The sequence below is a fragment of the Salvelinus fontinalis genome, chromosome 39 (genome assembly GCF_029448725.1).
Source record: "Salvelinus fontinalis isolate EN_2023a chromosome 39, ASM2944872v1, whole genome shotgun sequence".
Lineage (NCBI taxonomy): Eukaryota > Metazoa > Chordata > Actinopteri > Salmoniformes > Salmonidae > Salvelinus > Salvelinus fontinalis.
The window spans coordinates 6,598,030-6,615,906 of NC_074703.1; the positions used below are offsets into that span (position 1 = coordinate 6,598,030).

A 17,877-nucleotide genomic window follows, 5' to 3' on the forward strand; every position below is an offset into this window, starting at 1 on the left:
GCATATTTCCCTGACTCCGCATTTTGGTCCGAAGATCCTTCTCTCCTCACCTCATCTGAGGATGAGGAAAGCGACAGCTATTACAAGCTGAGCTTGTAGGAAAGTATTGATTTGCCACAGATCCATAGGGGTTTAATGTGAATAAATGACATATTTTGAGTCTGCTCTTAAGGTAGTAAGTAACATTTATGGCCAGGAGCACATACAGTATCTTCCTGTGAAACTCACCAACAATCAAAATGCTGTGTTTCTCAATAAGCTTTCCCTCACTCTGAGGACACCAGATTCTTGTCCGTGCCTGATTGTAATCAGGACACAGAGACACCGGGATAAAGATCCTCTTCTATTTTAGTCATCCATTCATTTAATCAGATAATTGAAGTCATGAAAGATTTAACACTTCTTTCTGGTTAATTTAGTCCATGTAGTAAAGGTTTGGAGAAAGTCATCATTCAGATGCTGTACCCATTCAGTGTGAAATCACAATGTGACGTTTGAGTATAAATAATTAAAGAAGCAATTTATTCTTGTTTTTATAACTATTTGTTTGTTTTGGTTTTCTCCGCCAGGGCAAAAGCTCGTCGGGCAGCACACCAACTGGCACCGGCAAGAAGGTGAAGAGGACCCTCCCCAACCCGCCCTCGGAGGAGGAGGCAACAGCCGCCGGCCAGACAGCCAACAGCACAGGCTCGGCCCGCCGTCGCATGTGCCGCAACACCAACATGGCGAGGGCCAAGATCCTGCAGGATATTGACCGTGAGCTGGACATGGTGGAGCGTGAGTCGTCCAAGCTCCGCCACAAGCAGGCGGAGCTGGACGAAGAAGAGAAGGAGATCGACGCCAAGCTACGCTACCTGGAGATGGGCATCAACCGCAGGAAAGACGCCCTCCTCAAGGAGAGGGAGAAGAGGGAGCGGGCCTACCTGCAGAGCGTGGCAGAGGATCGTGACTACATGTCAGACAGTGAGGTCAGCAATATCCGGGAGACACGGAGCGGCCGTGGCAGTGGAGAAGATGAAGAGATGGGAAGTCACGGGCTGGAGCGCCCCAGGACGGCACCCCAGTCAGAGCTGGATGATTTTGTGCCACCACAGACCACACACGAGGCCCAGTACGGCACGTACTCCCAGTACCAGTACCCACTGAGCCAGACGCTGTACCAGCAGCAGTCACTCTACCAGTCCCCCCAGCCCTACCAGTCTCAGTCCATCTACTCCTCAGTCCCCTCCCTGGCTAGCTCCCAGCAGCAGAGCTACCACCAGATGCTCCTTCTCCAGCAGAAGGCAGCCAGGCAGGCGGCCCTGATCCAAGAGTTGGACGCGTCGTCAAAGTACGAAGTCATCAGCCGACAGCCCGACCCCGTGTCCTCTGCCTACATGGGAGGGGTCAGGTACGACAAGTACGGTAACCACTTGGACCTCCGGGCCCTGGAGGTGGGGGGCAGTATGGCTGGCAGCCCCATGTCCAACGTGTCGGCCGACTCCTTCTATGGAGACGTGGAGCACCACCACCACAGTCCACGAAGCTACATCCTCCTAGAAGATGCGGCAGAGCTGGCCAAGAGCTCCACGTGTCTGGCTTCATCCAGCTACGCCCAGGCCGAGAAGGAGCTGGCTAAGGCAGAAAGGCTGTTGCGAAGAAGTGCAGCCGACTTGACCTCCACCGACTACCTGGGCTCCAGCTCCAGGCTCCACTCCGGGTATGGAAAGACCCCAGATGATGAGGACTCCATGGACGACCCCTACGAGCTGAAGCTCCTCAAGCAGCAGCTGAAGCAGGAGTTCCGGAGGAGCACAGGGGGAACAGAGAGCCTGGACCCGCTGACGGGTCTCTCCCACAACTACTACGGCACCCCCAGCTCGGGTGTCTCCTCCTCCCAGAGTTACTCCCAAAGACACTACCCCAAGACGGAGAAATACAGCATCAGCCGGCTGACCCTAGAGAAGCAGGCAGCCAAGCAGCTCCCAGCGTCCATGCTGTACCAGAAGAACAAAGCCCCGCTGACCGACCCCAAAGTCTCCAAGTACTCCTCGATGCAAGACAGCAGGAGTCTGGAGACAGACTATACCAGCTATTTAGGGTCCAGTAACGTTAGCGCCTCTCCCAGATCCAGCCGGCTCCTTCAGGACGAGATCACCTTTGGACTACGCAAGAACATTGCAGAGCAGCAGAAGTACCTGGGCTCCACTTTGGGTGCCAACCTGGCTGGCTCGCTCAACTTCGGCCAGAGCCTGGCTTTGGACTCGACTTCCTACCCCAGTGGCAGCCGGTCACGGCCCTCTTCTAGGCCCAACTCCGTCTATGGCCTGGATCTCTCACTCAAACGGGACCCATCCAGTTCCTCTTTGAGGCTCAAGGGGGACGGCGAGGCGGCCTCAGACAGCTACCAGATGCCATCAGGGCGTGCCAAGCCCACCAGCCTGCCCATCGTGCAGGGCGGCCGGGGACGCATCCCTATCGTGGCACAGAACTCTGAGGAGGAGAGCCCGTTGAGTCCTGTGGGCCAACCTATGGGCATGGCGCGGGCTTCGGCGGGGCCCCTGCCACCCATCTCGGCCGACTCACGGGACCAGTTTGGTTCGTGCCTCTCCCTGCAGGACTCCCAGCAGCAGCAGCACCTGAGGGACGAGCCAACGAGGGGGCGGGGCTACGTCTTGATGGACGACCTCCAGTGCACTATGTCGGACGGTGAAGGTAAACAACAACGGCATCAGTTCAGAACTGTTTTCTTAAAATGTCAAACTGACTCTGCTTATATGCACCCAATATACCACCCAATATACCACCCAAAATACCACCTAATATACCACCCAATATACCACCTAATATACCACCCAATATACCACCCAATATACTATCCAATATACCACCCAATATACCACCCAATATACCACCCAATGAACCACCCACCTGCACCACCCATTACTTTTGACTTTCTTTATGTCTTATCTGTGTCTTTACTGGTTTCTTCATCTATTGTCTATTCTGAATGTATTCATTCCCTCTTCCTTTGATTTGATGTATTGGTCTCAATACAAGGGACAAGTTGACTTTACTGAATGTAATTACGGTGTTTTGTATTTGTCTATGTTGATGTCCTTTGGTTTTTAATCCCTCATTTGGGTCTCTTCTGGTCTCTAAATGCACGTGATTGTGTCTGTGTTGGAATCATTCTATAATATATATTTTCCTATTTAATCTCCATGTATGTTACTCTAGAATATTTTATCACTTCTAGATATGTAGAAGGTATCCTTCCTCCAATAGCATTCTCTCTCTGATAATGATCAGCAGTTTAGTTTGCTAAATGTTGTCACTTCTGCTCTATAACTGACATATTTGAAAATATGGTTCTGTACTTTAAGTCCTAGAGGACTTCCGTAGTATTTCACAACTTGCTTGTTTATCTAATGCCCAGGTGTTGGGAGTAGAATAATCCCTCTACTTGAAAGCTCGGGTCAGATTGTGCAGGGAAATGGGAAAAGAGCCTCGCTTTCTTTGAAGTGATAAATTGAAAAAGTGCCTCTGGCTAGCAAAATGCTATGGAATGTGTTTATTGCTTTGTCCTTCAGATATTTGATGTTTATTTCAAATTCAGTAGTTCAATTGAGGACAAAATATGATACATCATAGGAATGTGTATCTGTATGAACACAGCACGTTATGTTACATGATACATTATCTATTTAGACTTTGATAGGCCTATTACAGATCTATTGGAAGGTTTAAATGTATTTTGTTGTGGTAGTTAGGTACATACAGTATTATCATTGCATCAGTGCAGTATTTCTTATTTGGATGATATACACTTGATCATTTCTAGATGATATGGGAAGGATTCTTTCTCACTTTCTTGCATGTCCATCTCTAAGGGTTTTCCAATGCATGTTATGTTAATGCATGTTCCGTTAATCTATAATAAATACATTTCATTTGCCTGTGTTTGTCTGAATACGTGCATGGGTGTCATACCTTTGTTGTACATGTTGCATGGGGAATATAATGTTTATTGTAGCATGAACAAAGCTCTTCCTGATTCTGCTCCAACAAAATGCAGGCATTACAGTTACATTACATTACATTACATTACAGTTACATTACAGTTACTATTTTCTCTCTCTATTATGTCTCCATCTCTATTCTGCTGACAACCATGTCTATTTTAAAACAATCCCCTTCATAACACTGTTTACTTGATTTCATATGCATATGAACAAAAAAATCTACGGCTGTGCCAATAGGTCTTGTCATGACAGGAAATAAAACCCCTAGTTCCTAAAACCCTATCCCATAATAAGTGTGTAGAACTTGACCCTTTGAACTACATGATGTCATATAAGGCAGAAAACTCCATGTTTATCAATTTCCCTTGGTTACAGCCCTAAGTGACTCCATGCTGGCACTGAACAGAGATGATCCCCGACAATCACATGAGAATATCCCAAACGGTAGAGTATTAGTTCTAGGGTGTTCCATTATCCTGCCCCGCCCCTGCCCCCTACCTGTCAATCATCCATACGCCAACATGTAGACATTACCTTAACCATAACCTTAACCGAACCTTAACCATATTAGTTCCATTCTCCTCCCCTGCCCCCTACCTGTCAATCATCCATACGCCAACATGTAGACAATACCTTAACCGAACCTTAACCGAACCTTAACCATATTAGTTCCATTCTCCTCCCCTGCCCCCTACCTGCCAATCATCCATACGCCAACATGTAGACAATACCTTAACCGAACCTTAACCGAACCTTAACCATATTAGTTCCATTCTCCTCCCCTGCCCCCTACCTGCCAATCATCCATACGCCAACATGTAGACAATACCTTAACCGAACCTTAACCATATTAGTTCCATTCTCCTCCCCTGCCCCCTACCTGCCAATCATCCATACGCCAACATCTTAACCATTCCAGACGTCAACATGTATTTCCAATATGACTCAATGTTGGTAGATGTTAGCTGGCTTCTGTGTACCGTTTGTTCCTTATTGTTGAGTCAGGGAGGTTGCTTTACACCAATCGGAAATTCAAACCTGCAGTTTGTCAATGCTGATCTAAAGATACAGGACCGTACATTTATTTTCACATTTACCAGCACTCTAAAAGTGAGCTACACCAGCTTAAACGTCAGACTGTTACCATGGTTACATACTGTACAGTAACTGGTGCCAGTTGTTATAAACTATGGAAAGAAAACGGACTAAACCTATACTGTGCCTTATTAACTAAAAAGATCATTGGTCAGGTTGGCATGATAGTGTGAAAAACATGACACCAAAAGCATGCCAAACATTAATGCCAATAAATTACATCTACCATAAGATAAGATGAGTTAAAGTTACCCCTGGCGTTAAATATTTCATCAGGAAATTATTATCATTTAGCTGCTTGTCATTTATATCTTGAAATGCCCTAAATTATTACATTTTTACCTTTCTTGGAGGCCTCTTTCCTCCTTCCTGTTTCAACTGCCCGTCCCCTCTCCAGCATGCAATCCTCTTCCAACCAATCAGAAAGCTTGTCCCCACTGATAGTTTAGAAGGGACTGACTGACAGGGTTAATGATCATGGCCTATTTGTCTCTGAAGCCTACCACCTACGGCGAGAGGAAACGGACTGGTTTGACAAACCACACGAGGGACGACCAGAGAACGGACAAGGGCCGGACAGGAGACAGGTGACACCCACGCACCCACCCACCCACGGCACAAGTCATAAAGTTGAGAAATGCCCAAATGCACACAGACTTTTAAAACAATGCTTTACTGTTTATTAATTCTTGCAGAAATAACCCAAACTAATTACATACATATTCATGACTACATAATTGTGGAGACATTTTCAAGCATGCATTTGAATCAGTAACTGCAGCTATCTGTTGAGGTGTAATAGCCTATGAAATACTTATGTAGTTTCCTGTATGTGTCTCTCAGGGGAGGGGTGTTTACTACCCCTTTCCTCACACCAGAGTCAAACTGCAGAGGGATCCCAAGGACCGCAGCGTGTCAGGTAACGGAAACACAGTTTACCTTGCACATGGACACAATATGTCATAAACACAGCTGTCTTAACACAGTGACAGGTCTTAATGTTTGTCTTGACCCAAAATGGGGTAGACATTTCGTGGCTCCTCTGTTGATTTGGCACATCTCCACTTTCATCAGTCATCCATCCTGGCTCAAAATGGCGTATCATTGACATACCGGATTAGCTTTTTGCAATTAGTCAGCAGGCCACAAAGAAGGTGCTTGTTTATGTGGAAAAGTGCTAAAATGAACCCTTTGTCTGTGGGATTTGGATGACTGTGTCAGTGTGATAAGTGTGTATTTACTCTTTAGTTTAAATGACTGATCTCTAAATGACTGTGTGTGTGCGCATGTGTGTGTATGTATGTGTGTGAGTGCGTGCACATAAATGTGTGTGTCTACATTCTACACTGGATACATATTCCTGTACATGCATACTCTTAATGGGTGTCTGACCACTGTACGTGCATGTGTATAGTTGTGTGTGTTCATGCCTCTCACTCATTTGTGGGTTTCTACCTCTTAATTTCCAGGGAATGGATTGGGTATCAGAGTGGTGGGAGGTAAAGAGGTTCCAGGGACCAACGGAGACATCGGAGCCTACGTAGCTAAAGTCTTACCTGGAGGAGTTGCCCAACAGACTGGGAAGATACTAGAGGGTAAGTTAAGTTCACAAATCTTGGGATATATACTGCACTCCTGGGTCGTATTCATTAGGCACCAAACTGACTGAACCAGGAAGGGACTACCTGAACTCATCCAGTAAGATATGCTTGTTTTCATTTTCTGCGTGGCCATAATGAATGTGAAATGGTGCAAAACATCAGTCAAGTGCTTATGTTGCTCAAAAAAACATTTGAGAGAGACATTTCTATATGTGAAATGTACTTGCCCTTTAAGAATCAATCAGTTGCAAGAATCAAGTAGTCCAAGCCTGGACATGAGTGATTCTTATCAGAAGAAGGAATCGTAGCTCTATCTGTCTTTCTCCATCTGTCTGTTTCCTTAAATCCATCCATATCTCTCTCTGTTTACCTTTCTCTCCTGTTATTCTCTATCTTTAGTGTGTGTGTATAAATGCAGCAGTGGCTCACTGTTGCCAGATAGTTTGAGAGGAATCTGACTTGAGTGAGATGTGAGGACTGAGGGGGAACGACACGGAGATGACAAAAATAGAAGTTAATTTGCATTTTGTTTTGTCACCTCCAGGCAATGGTCCATGGGGGGGGGGGGGGGGGGGGGGCTTTAGTGAACGAAATGTTTGAGAGATTTCACCCAAGAGCTTTCAGAATTCTGAATGATATCACAGGTTTTCTTCAATCTAAGCTGGAAATGCATTGTTAGTTTCAGAATGGCTTTTGTAAGTTAGCAACTATTACTCCAACCAATGTTCACATTAGAGTTTCTGTTACTCTACTCCTGTCATCTTGACCTTCGGTCAGGGGTTACCCATATTATTTCATTCATTCTCTGGGAATGTGCTAAAAGTCAGTGGTAGGGCCCAGAGTTGTATACATCTGAATCCAAACTAAGCGGCCTTAGGCACAACAAGCAGAAAGCATTGTCCATTTATCCCTAGACAGTCTCACTCCTGGCCAGTTGTCAATACAACACTACCTGAAGATGGATGGTTATGTCCTATTAACAGAAATGAATTTCATGAGGCTTATTGATTTGACTGGAGGGAGACCAAGCGCAGTGGTGCTGTGTATCTTTCTCTATCTCGCTCTCTCTTTCTGTCTCTCTGGTCTCTCTCTGGTCTCTCTCTCTCTGGTCTCTCTCGTTCTCGCTCTCTTTCTCTCTCTGGTCTCTCTGGTATCTCTCTCGCTCTCTCTCTGGTCTCTCTCTCATTCTCTCTGTCTCAGTCTGGGGGTTGTACAGTGTCCATGCTGGACGGTTGTGAATTAGCACGGCTGTGGCCCCTGCCTTTGTGGTGGCTGTCTGGGGCCTGATGTATGAGAGGTGGGTCGGAGGACTGTAAAGAGAAGAGGGAAGAGATACAGCCCAGAGCCACCTGGTGGGAGCTAGGGCCATCCATCTGTCACACTGTGTGTGTGTGTCTGTGTTATTGTGTGTGCGTGCATGCATTCGGTGTGTGTGTGCCCTCTCTACCCATTTTTCTTCATCTTTCCCTCCCTCCCCCCTCCCTCCCCCCTCCCTCCCTCCCTCCCTCCCTCCCTCCCTCCCTCCCTCCCTCCCTCCCTCCCTCCCTCTCTCTCTGATTTATCATGGGCTTGAATTGTAAATACGTATTTGTTCTTAACTGACTTGCCTAGTTAAATAAAAAAATAAAAAATTGAATAAAGGCTGTTCTTCCTCTGTGTCAGCTGTCTCAGAATGATCTTTAACTACATGTTGGTCTGGACCTGTGTGTATTTATCAATGCTGTGACAGGTTGGATCTCACCTCTGTACTCGTCTAGTAGGTCAGCTATGGAGGCACCATCTTCAACCTCTTCTGCATAAAGTCAACACCTGGGTTGTGTTCATTAGGGCACACCATAGCAAAACGTTTTGCAACTGCTAATGAACACCTGTGTTCTTCTTATTGTACAAATTCAGATCCAGTACCTGTCTGTTTCAAAATGTTTTCCCTACTGAACACGGCCCTGATAAGTGTCCATCTCCATTGAAATAAAATACATGTTCTTCTTACTCCACATATCTGCATGCACTCATTAACGCACACATTTCAGATGATCCCAAGAAGTTGCAGTCACCAGAAGTATTTATTATCCGATGACTAAAACATCCAGGCCTGAAGGGATGCTGACACTGTTACCTTTCACTGTAGCAGAGCTCATCGTTTTGTCAGTGAAGACGTTACCATGGAGAGCTGCAGCTATGACTGTGTCAGTTCCAAACGAAGTGTCTCTGTGTAAGGTGACACTTCCGCTGAAACTTTGGAACATGGTTTCTCACAGTGAGCGGTGTGAATACAGAATTGTGTCAATTCTAGCAGGTGCGAATGCTCAGACCGAGTGTGTGTGATGAGTCATACTGCCATACTGTGTCACTGAGTAACTAGTGTGAAACTCCATGTGGGTAACACAGCTCAGGAGCTCCGGCGCAGTCAGAGAGTCTACCTGGCCTACGTCAAGACTCGCTTTCACCTGTGTGAGTGCTGCTGGACAGCACGGAGTGTGTGTGCGTTTGCAGTGCTGTAGGACTGGTCTGTTTGTGTGCCGTGTGTGTGTGTGCCATGTGTGTGTGCCATGTGTGTGTGTGTGTGTGCCTGTGTGTGTGTGTGTGTGTGTGTGTGTGTGTGTGTGTGTGTGTGTGTGTGTGTGTGTGTGTGTGTGTGTGTGTGTGTGTGTGTGTGTGTGTGTGTGTGTGTGTGTGTGTGTGTGTGTGTGTGTGTGTGTGTGTGTGTGTGTGAGTTTGTAGTGCTTTGGCCTCTACTGACCTAGGTCAATTCCATTTCAATTCAGGAAGTGAATCAAAACTTCAGTACAAGATTTGAAAAAGCAACACTTTTCAATTCTAGAATTTGAATGTGATCTCATGTACTGACTGAATTGAAATGGAAATGATCCAAACCCTGCTACTGACCCTGTGGTCATGTGGTTAACTTTCTTCGAAGCATGGGGTTGTTGGAGAACGAGTTAGAGTTTATAGGAGGCTGCACAGCAGTGTGTTGTGGTGTTCAAACAGGACTCATTGGTACTGTGTGTTATTGATGATGGTGTGGTGTGTTTCTGTATGTGTGTGAGGTGATACACTTTACACTTAGCTAATTGGTTTCAGTTTTCGAGTGTGAGAATTAGGTGTGATATATTTTATATAATAAACAAACTATGTTTGTGTGCGTTTGTTCGTGCGTGCGTGTGTGTGTGTGTGTATGTGTGAATATAGGAATGCAGGTGCTGGAGTGGAACGGGCTTCCTCTGACGGGGAAGACCTACGAGGAAGTGCAGGGGCTTGTGGTACAGCAGTGTGGCGAGGCAGAACTCTGCGTGAGACTGTGAGCATATTCTCTCCCTCTCCGTCCCGCTTTCTCTCTGTGACTGTCTCTCCCTTTCTTATTGGTCTTAGGCTACCTCTCTCTCTGTTCCTGTCACTCTTTCTCTCTCTGTGTCTCTCCTTCTCTGTCTCACTTCCTCTCTGTTCCTGTCACTCTTTCTCTCTCTGTGTCTCTCCTTCTCTGTCTCACTTCCTCTCTGTTCCTGTCACTCTTTCTCTCCCCCTCTATATCTCTCCCTCTCCTTCTCAGTTTCTCTCTGTCCAGCTACCTTCCTCTCTCTCTTCTCCCTTTATCGTTTGTCACGATTTGATAGAGGAGGAGGAATTTAAGCCTTAAGATATATATTTGAGCACAGCCACCTACACTCACTGATAAGAGCCTTGCGGGGGTTCCAGCTCAAATATTTGAAAGTGAGCAGTCTTCATTAACTTCAGTAGTTCTCTAGAGTGGGTTGTTTCTGATTCACATAGAATACATTTCTTTTTAAAATCTCAGTCTTCTCTAAATTCATCTCATTGCCTCGCACTCCCTCACTTTACTGGTGACTTCTCTCTCACACACTCATCTCTGTCCTCTCTTTTTGACACAATTTTTTTCTCTCTTCCCAACCTCTCTCTCTCTCTCTCTCTCTCTCTCTCCCTCTCTCCTCTCTCTCTCTCTCTCTCTCTCTCTCTCTCTCTCTCTCTCTCTCTCCTCTCTCTCTCTCTCTCTCTCTCTCTCTCTCTCTCTCTCTCTCTCTCTCAGAGATCTGAACATGCTGGCTGACTCTGAGGGCTCTCAGCACCTTGATCTCCCGGACCAGAGCAAACCAGGTAGAGTAAGAGCTTAGCCTCTTCACCCCAGGGTGTCCTCACCCCTCTCTCTCTGCTATATTCCCCTTCTCTCTCATTTTTCTTTACCTTCTCTCTCACTAAAGGTACAAAATCCCTTAAGGCTCTGCAACTAGAATATTTAAATCGCTATGGCCTCTACCACAGTGAATAATTCCATAACTTCAAACGTGTGTGTGTGTGTGTGTTTCTCTTTGTGAATTTGTGTCCGTACGTGTGTGTCTGTGCTCTAGGTGACAGACCCCCCAGGTCTCCGGGGGTGGATCCGAAGCAGCTGGCTGCAGAGCTACAGAAGGTGTCCCAGCAGCAGGCTCCTCCACCTACCACCGCCACATCCTCCTCCTCCACGACGGGGGGAGAGAAAGGACCCCACTCTGCCATCTCAGGCGCCGCCTCGGCCGCCTCTAGCGCCATCCAGAGTCCGGGCCAGCCGGGGTCGCCCTCCGTCAGCAAGAAACGCCACAGCAGCAAGGTAAACGGGTGGAGGATGATGTGGAGCTAAATTGAACACAGGCTTCATCTTCTGGTTGCATGACTAGAACATATTTTATGTTTAAAAGAACTGTCTAATTTTCAATAAACAGGCAATTCTATATTGGCACATACTGTATGTTGTAGCATAATTCTGTACTCATTGACAGTTCTTTACATGCACACACACACACTTGCTGTTTCTAAATGTGTTTCTCTCTCGTCTTCCAGTCTGCGGACGCAGTGAAGACACAATCCCACCCTGTTACTGGAGAGATACAGGTCAGATGACCAAGCCTTGTTTTGAGATTCCTTGACTCACCACTGCTTGTATATCCATGCACTTCATAAGGTGTTTTACTAAGACCGGTCGTCTCGTTGAGATTCCACTGTCTCTTGATTTTGCAGCTTCAAATCAACTATGACAAGCAGCTGGGGAACCTGATTGTTCACGTGCTCCAAGCCAGGAACCTGGCCCCCCGAGACAACAACGGCTACTCCGACCCCTTCGTCAAAGTCTACCTCCTACCTGGGAGGGGGTGAGTCTATTGGATACGCTATGAGTAGGGTTTACAAAATTCCCAGGTTTTCCATAAAATCCTGGCTGGAAGATTCTTGGAGTCAGGAGAGAATAAGCGTCTTATACGGAGTCCTCCAAACCGGACTTCTGGAAAACTTGGGAATTTTGGGAAACTTAACAGAATTCTACTACCCTACCAAAGAGAGAAAGCTAGTCTCGAATCGAAACTGAATATCACTCTTTTTTTTACATTGAAATGAAAGTATATTCAGTTTAGTTTGCAGGCAGGCAGTGAGGAGTGGTATTCCGTTTGGATTCTAGACTAAAGCAGTGAGGAGTGGTATTCCGTTTGGATTCTAGACTAAAGCAGTGAGGAGTGGTATTCCGTTTGGATTCTAGACTAAAGCAGTGAGGAGTGGTATTCCGTTTGGATTCTAGACTAAAGCAGTGAGGAGTGGTATTCCGTTTGGATTCTAGACTAAAGCAGTGAGGAGTGGTATTCCGTTTGGATTCTAGACTAAAGCAGTGAGGAGTGGTATTCCGTTTGGATTCTAGACTAAAGCAGTGAGGAGTGGTATTCCGTTTGGATTCTAGACTAAAGCAGTGAGGAGTGGTATTCCGTTTGGATTCTAGACTAAAGCAGTGAGGAGTGGTATTCCGTTTGGATTCTAGACTAAAGCAGTGAGGAGTGGTATTCCGTTTGGATTCTAGACTAAAGCAGTGAGGAGTGGTATTCCGTTTGGATTCTAGACTAAAGCAGTGAGGAGTGGTATTCCGTTTGGATTCTAGACTAAAGCAGTGAGGAGTGGTATTCCGTTTGGATTCTAGACTAAAGCAGTGAGGAGTGGTATTCCATTTGGATTCTAGACTAAAGCAGTGAGGAGTGGTATTCCGTTTGGATTCTAGACTAAAGCAGTGAGGAGTGGTATTCCGTTTGGATTCTAGACTAAAGCAGTGAGGAGTGGTATTCCGTTTGGATTCTAGACTAAAGCAGTGAGGAGTGGTATTCCGTTTGGATTCTAGACTAAAGCAGTGAGGAGTGGTATTCCGTTTGGATTCTAGACTAAAGCAGAGAGGTAGGGACAGAAACACTGGAACAAGTCAAGTCAAGGAGAGAACAATCTCTTTGGTGAGAGAAGTTAAGTATACTTCACAGATCACCTATAGTAGCCTACACACTACAGCCATTATGTAACTCTTTCACTTTTCATCCCTGCTCTGTTGCTGTGCTCTGTCCATGTATCTGTGCTCTGTAATGTTACCAGAGCATTTCCTTGTCGGATGTGCATCACTGTCAGTTAATAATGAACTGTGTCATATCGCAGTGGAAGAATTATCGATAGCAGTGTTGAATGGTTGTGGTAAAGTGTTACTGTAATTGTGTTAAGTGTATATAAAACACTAGAAAGGGGATTCGTTTAGTTTCATGGTGTTTCACGTGTGTAAAAGGCCTTATGAATTTCAGGTCATGTAGACAAACGCATTCATACGGAAGAAATGCATAGAACCAAGATTACCATTAGAACCATGGCTAGACCACTTCAAAAGGAAGCCGTTTTGAAAAGCTCAGAACGAACTCCCATTCATCTTAAAATCTATTTACGATTGATTTTAGCTGGCCATGGCATGTTTTGTGTTCTATGCACCCACACCTGATCAATTCCATCATGCCACTTTGATAAGCCTGTTACAAGCCTGTCACATGTCATGACATGTAATAACCATTCTAGGAACTGTTTCTATGTAGACATTTGATACTTAGTTTTTATGAAGGGAGTCATTAACACCTAATCAGCGTAAAACAACACACATGTAATACCCTAAACATGATGTAAATTATGTTATATTTTGTTCTGCTGAGTTTTCGCCTTTGCTCTTGTTGCTAGGCGGAATAGAGCAGGGAAATCGATAAGACTCATAATAGCTTGTAATAGGATCCACACTGTAGCCGTCTGGATCTCAGTGCTCAATGTGATTATGTCATGTTGTAATCAGCTCTCCCACTTACCCTACCCTTATCTATGGAGTCCTTAGGGACCACTGGACTTTTATAGTGTTACACACATGCATATACAAGCACACACACGCTGGGGGACGATGCACACAATACACACAGACACATTCCTCTCTCACTGCCCCAACACATATCCTGACCCATGCCCACTTCCCTGTTACTGACCTCCCCAAATACACACACACACACAACACACTGCCCCCCCCACCACACACCTGTACCCTCACTGCTCACTTAACCACCCCCCCCCACCAAAACTACATCCACACACACTCCTCCCCCCCTCCCCCTGACACTGACCCTTGTTTTTGTGCTGTTCTTATATTTAATGCATGCTGGACACATTCAGTCAGGTCATGGTTGTCCAGAATGCCAGGTATGTGATTTGCCCACTCTGACTTTTGACTTTGATGGTTGTTGTTAGGTTGTAGTAAGGTTGGACCTGGATTGTGATGACGATTGAGTTGAAGGCTCAGGGCCCAATGCATGTGGAGCTGGTGACGAGCGTATAACCCCAGCAAGTCACTATATACTCACTCTAACACCTTTCCACTCCCATGCATTGTACACTTCTGCCCTGTGCCCTCATATTGTTCCCTACCTCCTTAGATTGTGTTCTAATATGCATACTACAGTAGACTCTACATCTAATCTCTACGATATGACCTAACATATGATTCCCCACTTTCCCATAACTCATTTCCCTACATGTCCGTCAGACATATAAAATACCCTAAATAGTTTTTCTAACATTGTGTTTTACTTTGTACTTCACCCTGACGTTGTCCTTGGTATTGTGATTTCCGTTGTATCCAGTGTTGTTCCTTAAGGGTCTTCCATTTTAATTGTGCCCTAAATTGTTCCGTACACCCTTACATTGTGCCCTACATCTTAACATAGCTCGCTACTTCCTTTCATTGTGCCCTGCACCCTAACATTGTGCTATTGTGCTCTGAATTTCTGTGTTTTGTGTGTGTGTGTGTGTGTGTGTGTGTGTGTGTGTGTGTGTGTGTGTGTGTGTGTGTGTGTGTGTGTGTGTGTGTGTGTGTGTGTGTGTGTGTGTGTGTGTGTGTGTGTGTGTGTGTGTGTGTGTGTGTGTGTGTGTGTGTGTGTGTGTGTGTGTGTGTGTGTGTGCATACCTTGCTAATGGCCTGCTCTGTCTACGTGTGTGTTTGTGATTCCAGTGCTGAGAATAAGAGGAGGTCAAAACAAGCTGGCCAGAGTCTGAACCCAGAGTGGAACCAGACTGTTATCTATAAGAACATCCACCTGGAACAGGTACCGGTACAGTATCACTCACTGCTTTTGGAATAAACACAATGTCCTGTGAGTTTGACGTGTGTTGGTTACTGTGAATACTGCATTTGTGAGTTTAGAGGAATAATAATGTGTGTGTGTGGTGTGTGTGCGCTGTGTTTCAGCTGAGGAAGAAGCTGCTGGAGGTGAGCGTGTGGGACTACGACAAGTGCTCCTCCAACGACTTTCTGGGAGAGGTGAGAGAGAGAGACATGCATTTTGTCCATAGCACTTCTGTGAGGGTGACATACATTACTGTGATGCTGCTATAAGTTACCTATAAGTAGCAGCCATCCACGATGTGAGGTTGATGTTAAAGGGGATGTGTGTGGGTGTTCGTCTAGGTGTTGATGGACCTGTCCAACACAGCTAACATGGATAACGTCCCACGCTGGCTCCCTCTGAAGGAACAGAGTGAGGGAGAGCACCACCGGCGCTCCCTTTCAGCACAGGGGCGCCAGCACTCCCCCAAGCCCCCCTCGCAGCACGCCTCCCCCAAAACCCCCGCCCACGGTAACCAGGACTCCCCCAAGCCCCCCTCGCAGCACGCCTCTCCCAAAACCCCCGCCCACGGGAATCAGGACTCGCCCAAGTCGTCGGTCATCAAGAGCCGGAGCCACGGGATCTTCCCTGATCCAGCCAAGGGTAGGAGAGGTTCTGTCTTTCCCTTCCCTCTGGCCTCTTAGTCATCATGAACAACCTACCCTACTCCTTTCTCTCTGTCTGTACCTGTTCTGGGTCTCTCTCCCTTTCTCCTTTGTTCTCTTTATTTCTCTCGTCTCTCTCGTTTTCTCTATCTGTCTTTGTCTCTCTCTTCTTTCTCGTTTTCCCTATCTGTCTTTGTCTCTCTCTGTCTGCCTATCTATCTATCTCTCTGCCTGTCTCTCTCTCTCTGTCACTCCTCCCTCACTATTCAGACTCACCCATTATAGCTTCGGATTCATGCTCTTTGCTTTGCCATGTTTTTATTTTCTTCTGTTGCCATGACTCCACTCAGCTCAGACTTTTCCTACTCTCAGCTTCCTCCATTCCCGTCCTTACACAACATGGCCATGGAAGGCTTTGAAAACAACCCCCATCTCCTCAGTCTTAACCCCAAACTTCATTGGAAAACCCCAAATTTAAGTGGAAAACTTATGTGGCCCAAACAATTGGAAAATACCCACTTCCAAAGGGTCATTTAAAAGGGTGCTACAGAATGTGGCATGTAGCATTAGTAGCTATCTAGCCCTGATGTAAAAACAGAAGAGCACAACAAAAGATGGTAGCTTTAATGGTAATGATAGATGGTAATTGGTGAATTTGGTTGTTCTAGACACGCAGGTGCCCACTATTGAGAAATCTCACAGTAGCCCCGGCACATCGAAGCCTTCCCCGTCCGAGGGCCACAGCCAACATACGCCACGTGCGGCTCCACGTGCGGCGCCTCGCAAAAGTGCAAGGCAACACCAGCAGGATGGCGACGGCGGTGTCGCTGTAGCAACGGGTGAAGCTCCGGCTCCGCAGCAACAGCACCGCCTCCAACCAAGTAAAAGACGCAAATAAAGCCTCCGCAGCATGGCCGCCTCGCGCTCATCTGTTCCCCCTTCTGTCCACTTTCAGCTGTTTTCTTTGTTTTCTCTTTTTCCCCTTTTCCTTCTATTTTTTTTACCCTCCTTTTTTATTTTCCTACTTCTGGTGCCTTCCGTACTCCCCCCTCACTGCTTCTCTTCTGTATGTTCCCACGGTGTGTAGAATCAGCATCATACCGTATTCTAGCACTTCTTGTTTTAGAGTTTACACTTAAGTTTACCCTGTTTCAATGAACCTCCAGAGCCACAAAGATTGCTGTTAAAAACATTTTTATACTTCATTGGATAAAAGTTTGATAAAGAGGAAATATACAATTACTACAATTAAAGTAATGTTTCTAAAAACAGACACTAAACCCTCTGTTAAATTATGTCATAAATTGGAACTAAACGTTTAAATAACGAATCATAAGGGTGCAGGCTTAATCATCCTCCCTTAAACCAAGTTTGTTTCAAACATTATTTTAAATGTTCTTGTATTATTTAATTTTGTAAGACAGTTAACAGAATGTCACAGAATGACAATGATAATCTTAAACAAGACTGACTCCCGACAAACAAGTAGGGCTTTTGAAAAGTCACTTTGGGACCACTTGTCAATCAGTGTCCGAACACAGCACCACTGCCAGGGCTCTCACATGACTAATCAAGCCATTGACTACCATGGTACACACAGTAGACTCAGTAGATTAGTAGACACAGTATCATTTATTCAGTTTGGACTAGCCATGGTGTCATGGTCCAAGAGAGGGAAGGCTAGGAATTACACTTAGATATCACTTGAATCGTTTGAACTACCTGATCCAAGCATTTACAACGATGAACTCAGAAGAAAGTCTCCCAACCTAACCCTCTCCCTCCGTTTAAATTTCATTATCCCTTTTTTTCCCTGTGTTTTGGACTTATTTTGGTTTCTGTTTTATACCAAAATGGCCGACTTTCTGAAGCTACTCCACTCGGATATGGCTGTGCATGCAGTGCGCTGCCCCTCTCCCACCCACCCATTTTTATTTTTGGACCACAATGCACATCAGTAGACACCCCACACCCCACGCCCCACGCCCCACGCCCCACCCCTATGTAATGTGGAGGGCCGGGGCAACTGTGCACCGCGCACTGTGGCTGCATGTGACTGACAGTAAAGCTGGTTTCAATGGTGATGATATTCCTGCTTTCT

General features: G+C 46.0%; 1 protein-coding gene across 1 annotated transcript in view; it reads left to right on the top strand.

Moving 5' to 3' along the window:
- The window catches only part of pcloa (piccolo presynaptic cytomatrix protein a), a gene marked incomplete at its 5' end in the record, with an annotated part of 45,213 nt that overhangs the window by 15,822 nt on the left and 11,514 nt on the right, over window positions 1-17,877 (top strand). The window contains 15 exons of the mRNA XM_055905291.1: window positions 570-2,694; window positions 4,380-4,448; window positions 5,598-5,686; window positions 5,943-6,018; window positions 6,569-6,694; window positions 9,890-9,998; window positions 10,743-10,810; window positions 11,062-11,300; window positions 11,531-11,581; window positions 11,708-11,838; window positions 14,183-14,209; window positions 15,018-15,111; window positions 15,255-15,326; window positions 15,474-15,774; window positions 16,445-16,657. Of these exons, the coding sequence (XP_055761266.1) occupies window positions 570-2,694; window positions 4,380-4,448; window positions 5,598-5,686; window positions 5,943-6,018; window positions 6,569-6,694; window positions 9,890-9,998; window positions 10,743-10,810; window positions 11,062-11,300; window positions 11,531-11,581; window positions 11,708-11,838; window positions 14,183-14,209; window positions 15,018-15,111; window positions 15,255-15,326; window positions 15,474-15,774; window positions 16,445-16,657 (3,790 nt within the window). The remainder of the gene's footprint in view (window positions 1-569; window positions 2,695-4,379; window positions 4,449-5,597; window positions 5,687-5,942; window positions 6,019-6,568; window positions 6,695-9,889; window positions 9,999-10,742; window positions 10,811-11,061; window positions 11,301-11,530; window positions 11,582-11,707; window positions 11,839-14,182; window positions 14,210-15,017; window positions 15,112-15,254; window positions 15,327-15,473; window positions 15,775-16,444; window positions 16,658-17,877) is intronic.